The sequence below is a fragment of the Portunus trituberculatus genome, chromosome 47 (genome assembly GCF_017591435.1).
Source record: "Portunus trituberculatus isolate SZX2019 chromosome 47, ASM1759143v1, whole genome shotgun sequence".
Classification (NCBI taxonomy): Eukaryota; Metazoa; Arthropoda; class Malacostraca; order Decapoda; family Portunidae; genus Portunus; species Portunus trituberculatus.
Genome location: NC_059301.1, coordinates 29,683,912 through 29,693,911, shown reverse-complemented (window position 1 = coordinate 29,693,911; position 10,000 = coordinate 29,683,912). Strand labels below are relative to the sequence as shown.

Here is a 10,000-nt window from a genome sequence, read left to right as displayed (position 1 = left end):
GTCTATCTATCTATCTATCCATCCATCTCTAATAAAGAATATCTCATGTACTTTGTGTCTCCTTCCCTTCCAAGCAATATCTGTAAATCGTAGCAGCACGGCATTTATTTCCTACTAAGAAAAGTCTCTGGAATTAAACGTACTTCCTCTCTGATAGCCGCACCATTTGTGGAGAATTGGTTGTGTGGCTCAGATTATATTGAAGGATTTCCTTTTGTAGACGTGACTAAGTTCGTTTTCTTTTATGAATTCCACACGAAGCAGTCGACATGCTACAGAAACATATATTGATCTGTTGGAATAGAAATATGAGAATATCGGAAAAATAAAACAAGGGGATATGAAAGAAGCTACTAAGCCTACTCTCGTCAGTCACTGTATAAAACATGGCTACCTGTTTCCATCATTCATGTTAATCCTTTAGTCTGTCTTATCTTTGCTGAAGGCGATTTATTTATTCACACGGGACTAACTAAATGATCAGTGGGTCTCTTCTGGCAATCCATCGTTCTGTTTGAGGACCGTTTGCTTTCTTTCCCTTTATTGTATTTAACTGTCTTATTTTTTCAACGTGTTTTCATGTTTTCATACAGCTAAGGCACTGTTGAACTCCAGAGAGAGAGAGAGAGAGAGAGAGAGTGAGTCGGCTCAATTTTGTACTCCGAGAAATTTAAGGAAAATATCGAAATAGGAAACCAAAAAAAAAAGAGTAAACCAATCGAGTTTCAAAGGTATCTTGTAAGGTATCTTGTTGCTTTTACCGGCACATAGTTGTATCAGTCCCATCGATAAGTGGAAGGCGTTTGTAAAATACAGAGTGAGTTGCGACAGAACCCACGCGTGCTGTCTGTAGTGGAGTGGAGTGAAAGTAGTGGATGAAGTGGTCTCCAGAAACACAATTCAACTGTGTGACAAAATCCTCTGTGTTCTCCAAAGTGCTTAGCGAAGTGAAATCTTGCTTTGGTGCAAAAGTTCTTAGTCTGTAATCTCTCTCTCTCTCTCTCTCTCTCTCTCTCTCTCTCTCTCTCTCTCTCTCTCTCTCTCTCTCTCTCTCTCTCTCTCTCTCTCTCTCTCTCTCTCTCTCTCTCTCTGTGTGTGTGTGTGTGTGTGTGTGTGTGTGTGTGTGTGTGTGTGTGTGTGTGTGTGTATTACAGATTCAGTTGTGGGATGTTAGTTTAATTTCCCTACAAGCATATATCTATCTATCTATCTATCTATCTATCTATCTATCTATCTATCTATCTATCTATCTATCTATCTATCTATCTATCTATCTATCTATCTATCTATCTATCTATCTATCTATCTATCTATCTATCTATATATATATATATATATATATATATATATATATATATATATATATATATATATATATATATATATATAGAGAGAGAGAGAGAGAGAGAGAGAGAGAGAGAGAGAGAGAGAGAGAGAGAGAGAAAATTCTTTTGAAAGTACAGATCCTACAGATCTTGTTGTGTTTATTCTATCCTATTCTCTCTCTCTCTCTCTCTCTCTCTCTCTCTCTCTCTCTCTCTCTCTCTCTCTCTCTCTCTCTCTCTCTCTCTCTCTCTCTCTCTCTGACCTTGACACAACAGACACAAACCACAACCCCAAACATCGTTGCGTCTCTCTCTCTCTCTCTCTCTCTCTCTCTCTCTCTCTCTCTCTCTCTCTCTCTCTCTCTCTCTCTCTCTCTCTCTCTCTCTCTCAGAGTTAAGCCACAATATTACATTTTTTTTTCCCTTCAACCGTCTAGATTCTACTCTTCTCTCCTCCTTTTCCTCCTCCTCCTCCTCCTCCTCCTCCTTGCCTTGTTTAATTCACTCCAAGGGGAACTTCGTGGTTTTGGGAGAATCCAGCAACCCTTGGAAGACTTTAAGCGAGGCGATGCGACCACCGGAACGAGGGAACGACTGAGGGAACGGATAAAGGGAATGTAGGAAGAGGGGAGAACAGAAGAGAGAAGAGGAGAGGAGAGGAGAGGAAGGGAAGGGAAGGGAAGGGAAGGGAAGGGATGGGCAGGAATGGGAAGGGACAGAGAGGTATGGCTAGAGGGAATGGGAAAGAGGGAGAGGAATTGCGAGCTAATTTTATTGTTTTTGTTTACGTTGCGTTTATTTTGTTATAGTTTGTTTTTGTTGCAGGTGATGGTGGTGGTGCTGGTGGTGGTGGTGGTGGTGGGAGTGTTACGTGTGTTGTTTTTGTTGTTGTTTTTGTTGTTGTTTTGGTCGTGGTATCATTGATGTTGTATAAGGAATTGAGTGAGTGATGTAAATTGGTTCAATCACTTGTTTGTTTATGCATTTATTTTATTTGGATACTTTTTTTTCAGTGGTTTCCTGTGTTATGACTTGCTGGCTGGTTTACTTCATTTTTTGTATGGATTCTCTTTATTGTTGTGGGTTTTTTTTTTTTTTTTTTTTTTTTTTTTTTTTTTTTACTATGGTTTGAAATATTGTTGTTATCCGATGCCATTTAATTTACTAATACAACAGCAATAAACGGTAACAGTAGCAACAACAAAGATAATAGCAACAATAATGATGAAAAACAATAGACATTAGTACTCATCCTCCTTGTCTTTAATCTACTACTACTACTACTACTACTACTACTACTACTACTACTACTACTACTACTACTACAACAACAACAACAACAACAACAACAACAACAGCAACAACCACTACTACTACTACTACTACTACTACTACTACTACTACTACTTCCACCACCACCACCACCACCATCGCCACCACGACCACCAACAAACTATAAAAAATGACAATAACTTTCTAACTAGCACTCCAAACGCTCACAGCTTCTTTTTCCTTCCACAGCAACGCGCCTCCTGCCCGGGGACACCTCTGGGGCCTCTGGCGTTCACTCAGGCGAGGTACTGCGTGGTGGTGGCTGAGGATGCGGTGCCCTCCTCCTCCCTCGCCTCCGTCAGGGCTGTACATAAGCAAGGTATAGTTTCATTATCATCTCTCTCTCTCTCTCTCTCTCTCTCTCTCTCTCTCTCTCTCTCTCTCTCTCTTGAACAAGGAAATCTTTCTCTAATATTTTTGAAGTTTTTATTTCGTTGAAGTATAAATTAATTTGTTTCTGTATTACTTTCGCATCTTGAGTATTAAGGAGAATTAGAGTAGGAGGAGGAATGGGTAGTGAAGGTAGAGAAAAAGATGCAGGGGGAAGTGAAGGAGGAGGAGAAAGAGGATTAGATTGAGGAAGATGACGACAATGAAAAGGATGAAGAAACTGAATAGAACAAGGAAAAGGTAAGGAAAAGAACAAGAAAATCACAATAATAAAAAAGAAAACAATGATGAATATAGACAAACACAAAGAAATTTATCATCGTCACTCTCGGAAAAAATATACAAAAAAAATATTACAGCTGGAAAACGTACACACACACACACACACACACACACACACACACACACACACACACACACACACACACACACACACACACACACACACACACACACACACACACACACACACACACACAGAAAAAACAAAACACACTATCAAGGAACTGATACAAAAATTGCAGAATACAAAACTTTCCGTGTATTCGGGAATCTAATTTGCACGTCAGTTATTAACATATTTTAGGTCAAGCTGCAGAGAATAAAGAGTCCGTATTTTCCAGTTTTGTGTGTGTGTGTGTGTGTGTGTGTGTGTGTGTGTGTGTGTGTGTGTGTGTGTATGCAACGTAAACTCTCTCTCTCTCTCTCTCACACACACACACGCAGGAATAATTATGTGCAGTTGCGTATATTCATCCCCTCTCCCTTCTCTTTTCAACAACATTACCACAACATCATAACCAGCAACATCACGGTACAACATTCTCTCTCTCTCTCTCTCTCTCTCTCTCTCTCTCTCTCTCTCTCTCTCTCTCTCTCTCTCTCGTTTTGTATTACGGAGGTGATGAAATTAAAAAAAGAATGCCTGACAGATGAGGAAGAAGAGGAGAGTAGATGACATTGAAGAGGAGGAGGAGGAGGAGGAAAATAATGAGAATGTTGATTATGTAACGGTGAATCGAAAGAATAAAAACAAACAGGGCAGAAATGGGATGAGAAAGATAGAATAGACAAAGAAGAGAAATAAACAATTAGTTCACTGAAACACGAAAGGGATGCAAGAATGCGATTAGAGTAAAAGGAAAATGGAAGTACAGAAAGAAAGGGTATCAATAAATATATAAGAAAAGAAGAAATATATCCACAATATATTAGGGTTGGGAAAGGAAGAGGAGAGAAAAGGAGGAGGAAAATGATGGAGCAGCGAGGGAAATAGTCAAGAATGTGTGAAGACGAGAAAGAATTTAAAGAATGAAGAGGAATTATTATGATAAAGAGTAGAAGTACAAAGAAAGAAAAGTGATTAACGGAAGATAATGATTAGAGGAGACGCAAAAAAAGAAAACAAAGAGAAAGATAAACAATGATTAAAAGAAAACACGATTCAATAGAGACAAGGAGATGAAAGATTTATGTCAAAGTTGAAAACAAGGAGAAGGAACGGAATGAGGTCAAGGAGAAGGAGGGAGAGGAACATGAGGAGGAAGAGAAGTAAGATGAGGATGGGGAGTAAGAGGGGGAAGAAGCGGGAAATCAGATGCCTCACCGTCAAGGTAAGATTGGCCTTGTCAGAGAGAGAGAGAGAGAGAGAGAGAGAGAGAGAGAGAGAGAGAGAGAGAGAGAGAGAGAGAAATGAAACTTATGAACACTGCTAAGTATAGTTTATCTCATACCCTAAGCTGATAAATCCGTACAAGGGTTTTATCTGTCCATGTATAGAGCATGCTTCCATTGTTTTGGTGGATTCCACTCATACCACTAGTTTAAACAGCGTGAAGTCAAAAGATTTTCGTCTCATCAATTCCTCTCCTTTCAACTAATTGTCTTTAGTCTCCTTCTCATCACCTCACTGTTACATCTTCTTGTTATCTTCTACTGCTCTTTTCATGCTAACTGCTCTTCTGATCTAGTTAACTGCATGCTTCTCCATTTTCTGCTAAGAGTTTTCTTCAGCGAGGGAGGCGATGGGAAGAGATAGTGGGTAGGTAAGAATAACATTAAAAGGATATGAGTCAAAGAGCATAGAAATTGGAAAGGATTAGAGAGAGAGAGAGAGAGAGAGAGAGAGAGAGAGAGAGAGAGAGAGAGAGAGAGAGAGAGAGAGAGAGAGAGAGAGAGAGAGAGAGAGAGAGAGAGAGAGAGAGAGAGAGAGAGAGAGAGAGAGAGAGAGAGAGAGAGAGAGAGAGAGAGAGAGAGAGAGAGAGAGAGAGAACAAATTGGGTGTTTTAAGAATACTGATTTATTGATGACATTGTCTACCTGGCAGACTGGAAATTCTCTCTCTCTCTCTCTCTCTCTCTCTCTCTCTCTCTCTCTCTCTCTCTCTCTCAATACACTCTGAAACATAACAAAACTTGACTATTCTGTCAGTTTTTGCTGGAAGTTTAAAAAATACGCATTTATTGGGATTATCGGTGTTTCTAAGGCTGGAGGGTAGAAATGTAAAACGTGAATAATATATAGAGATTATGACGACCATGCTACCTTATCAAGCTAATTAATAGGAAGTAATCTTGTGTTTTTTATTATAATGTAAGACAAGGGAGAGGTGAAGAGAACCAGATGAAGGATGAAGAGGGCAAGGAAGAGGAAAAGGCGGGGAAGGAAGAGAATGAAGGAGAAAAATGACAACAAAAAACTAATGAAAGCAAGAAGTATGAGTATTAGAAGAAAAAAAATGGAGGAGATAAGGTGAAATATGTATAAGAGACGGAAGTGAACAGACCTATTTGCTGAAGATCAGATCTACTTGTTTATATAAATATATATATATATATATATATATATATATATATATATATATATATATATATATATATATATATAAAAAATAAATAAATAAATAAATATATATATATATATATATATATATATATATATATATATATATATATATATATATATATATATATATATATATATATATATATATATATATGAAGGAGAGAGGAGACGCACAAAAGACGGTTATCTTCATTATATCCACTTCACACAACGTTTCGGGAAAGTACATATCTCATTTTCAGGTGTATAAAAAACCAACACTATAAAAAACACACAAAAAACTTTAAAACATGACCAGACGCAGTGGTCCTGCGACTAGTTCCTCCAACAGGTAAGTGGGGAGGGATATTTTTTTTTTTTTTTTTTTTTTGCCATCACCCTGTCTTGGGTATTAGGCCATTTATTTATTGATTGATTTTTTTTTATATTTCTTTAAAATTAGGCCTTTTATTTTATTTACATATATACAGTTTTATATTGGTTTATTTATTTATTTATATAGTAATTTTAATTTAACTTTTTTTTTTTTTTTTTTTTTTTTTTGTTTTAATGTTAACATAAAATATCCACACACATTCTCATGCACGCTTCATTCACACAGGGATCCTATACCTATCTCAAAACTATTGTCCTTTGTCAGGGCATGGGGAAGGGAGGGATAACTCACAATCACACAGGGTGGCTACGTAGTATCACTACGTATTGCATATATACATGAAGGGAAAACATTTACATTAGATCACGCAAAATTGGAATCATACACACTTTCATACTTTTATTTACATACATATATATTTTCAAATATTTACAGAGTGGAGAATAAATAACATAATATATACACATAAATCACAACTCTCTGATTAAATTGGTCTCAGTCAGATAAATCATCAGTCTATCGACCACATCCGGATGTTCGTCACCCAGAAGGGTGGTTTGAGTTAGCGGGAGGCCGCGACCCCGGCAATACGCCGCCAAGGGCCGCCTTTCCTCCCGATAACGCACACAGTGAAGCAGGATGTGCTCGACAGATAGGGTGATATTACATATGGAACACTGTGGTGGAAAGGTGTTGGCTATGTAGGGGAGCATGTGGGTGGGGAGGGTGCAGCCCATCCTGAGGCGTGCGAGGACCACTTCCTCCCGCCTTGTGGAGCGATTGGAGGAGGCCCACTCGCCCAGGATGGGTTTGGTGGTGTGGAGGTGGAGGTTGTCTCAGTGACTCTGCCACAGGAGTTTTGCTGATGATTTAACAACTGAGAGACATGACTGCAGATCCCGACGGAGGTTCCACGCTCCCTCGAGCTCTGCAGCAGACCGAGCTAGCATGTCAGCCTGTTCATTCCCGCGTATACTGGAATGTCCAGGCACCCAAACCAGTGAGAAGGATTTATGACATTTTAGCCTAAAGAATACTCAATGCTGATTGGTTGAAACAAAGTACACGTATATGAAACTCGAACCCTAACTATGTTAAACGACACTATCTCACCTAGTTTGAAATTATTAAATAAAAATTAATAATTTGGTAGCTAGTTCTGTACCATTTAATTCTGGCTTCTCTTTCACAATAAATAAAAATTCCGCTATCCTAAGGTCTGAGTTACAATATGCCCTATACCTTATGTTAAAGTCCTGATCAGTAAATGCATGATTACATTGTATTGCGTGTTCTCTTATATTTGAGAAACTAGGCTGAGTGACACGAGCATTATAGAACTAATGTCGTTTAGCATAGTTAGGGTTCGAGTTTCATATACGTGTACTTTGTTTCAACCAATCAGCATTGAGTATTCTTTTAGGCTAAAGTATTTCTGTAATAGACTAACTGTTGTACATCATACTTTTAAATGTTCCTCTCTTTTGCATTAGCTATTACATATTAGAATAGTGTTATATATTGTATTGGATAGTAAATTCTTAGTCAACCAATCAGAATTTGCCAGTTAGTGAGTAGGAGCTTATAAATATTGGTAAGCCAGTTTTCCTCCCCACTTACCTGTTGGAGGAACTAGTAGCAGGACCACTGCGTCTGGTCATGTTTTAAAGTTTTATGTGTGTTTTTACAGTGTTGGTTTTTTCATACACCAGAAGATGGGATATGTACTTTCCCGAAACGTTGTGTGAAGTGGATATAATGAAGATAACCGTCCTTTTTGTGGGTCTTGTCTCTCCTTTACTGCGTGCTCTATAGACGTCCTGTCTTTCAAGTCATATATATATATATATATATATATATATATATATATATATATATATATATATATATATATATATATAGTATGACTTGAAAGACTCCTCCACAACACAACCGTCGTCAGCCAATGAAAAAGAAGACAAAAAAACATAAAAAGACTTGGCATATACCCAAAAGTTTATTTGTCTTTCTCTATTGTTACGCCTCTGCTGTGACTAAAGGTTACAGTGTCTGGCTGCCACTCATCCCCAGGTAACAGTGAGGGCAAGAATACGTATACATTTTTACATTGTTATGATAGTCGTGTGTCTCTGTTAACCTTATTGAATATTCTTGCCTCTCATTCTCAAGATATGATGATGGTACGTTTTCTAACCTTTTTGCTACCACCTCCCTCTAGAAATTTGTCCTTCCCTCCACATCCCTCTTGTACCTATGAATACAATTCCCTCCCTGATTTTAAAGAAAAAAGCGATACTTTTTCCATCTTTTCAGAAACTTCTCGTTACTTGACCATTTTCCGGTTAAAAGAATGACAAATGTAATTAGAGAAATTCCTGCTTTCTCACAAGGGCTCGCCCACCCTTGAAAGTACTGAAGCCCCACTGATGGGGCGTGCCCCAGGTTAAAAACCACTGGTGTACATCTTTACTGAAGTATGGGTCTGAGAAATCTTGTTAACGTAGTTTACCTTATAGCCACTCATTTCCAGATAGTTGAGGTGGAAAGAGTACACATTTTTATAGTAGAATGAGTCTCAAATACCTTGTCTATTCCTGTATATCAAAAGTTTCATGTCACTTCCTCTTTATTACTTCACTGAAAGTATGATACTAAACAAAGAAGGATTCATGGTCGCATTGTAAGTACTACATTACTCACACTTTCAAATACTGTGTTCAGAGTTTTACTTTAATCAGAAGTCTTTTGATCTTTTGAATCTGTTGCTTAGACATTTTTAAATCTTATTTCTCCTTCTCACTCGTCATCTCTAATTCGATGGTGATTTAGCAGCTGTCACGTATTTTTAAAGATATTGTCAGCAGATTTGATGGCTCAAAACCAGTGGAAGTAAATGAAACAGATTAGCCAGTTTCTGATCACAAATGTATATGTAAAGTTGAAAGTGGAACTTCAGATCTCATAAATGGACTCTGAAAATCTCTACTTACTTATCTACATATATTCCCTTCCTAAGCCTTTTATTTTTCAAAAGGGACGTTTCAAGCAATAATTCTCAAGTTGTTGGATGATCACTCATTTCTATTTGTTCAAGAACTGGAGTCTCAGTGCACCATTTTTTTTTTTTCGTCTTTTCTAGCCCTAGCTTTGTGTTCCGTGCCTGAAGGACATTCTCTGTAAGCACCGAGAAAAAGAATAGAAAACAATGAAAGTCGAGGTCGGTGTGGATGAAACGCGGTTCAGAAATCCGAATCATAATACTGAGGCTCACCAAGGCCAGGTGAGACCGCCGAGACGTGGAGCTGTACTACTCATTTGCAACTCAAATGCCTTATAGCGCATCAGAATTTCCAAACAAAGGAATGTTCGGACACGAGCATCACTAAGATCATAATTGGTAAGAAGGGAGATACAGGGATAGATATACTCAGTGGTAGGTAGATATTGTTTATTATCATTATTTTTATGTGTTTCACGTAAGAGATCAGTGTACCAATATTGTTTATCATCACTTGTTTTATACGCTTCTTAAATTAATTAAAGAACGCTTTATCTGATTCCATAATTCTCACATTTCTATAACTTTTGTGAAGATGGGATATGGATATGTCTCAACATGTGTTTTGCCATTTCTTTCACAAAACTATTTTATCAAGAGAGCTGTTGTAATTGACTTATTATTGTTTTCATGGTCAGTCATTAATCTCTACACATTTTTTCCGTATTTTTTTTA

At 37.7% G+C, this 10,000-nt stretch overlaps 1 protein-coding gene across 2 annotated transcripts in view; it reads left to right on the top strand.

Annotated features, from left to right (window-relative positions):
* LOC123520591 (putative neural-cadherin 2) overlaps window positions 1-10,000 on the top strand; it is a 542,583-nt gene that overhangs the window by 323,536 nt on the left and 209,047 nt on the right. For both annotated transcript variants that reach the window (XM_045283005.1, XM_045283006.1), the window contains exon 2: window positions 2,847-2,976. In XM_045283005.1, the coding sequence (XP_045138940.1) occupies window positions 2,847-2,976 (130 nt within the window). The remainder of the gene's footprint in view (window positions 1-2,846; window positions 2,977-10,000) is intronic.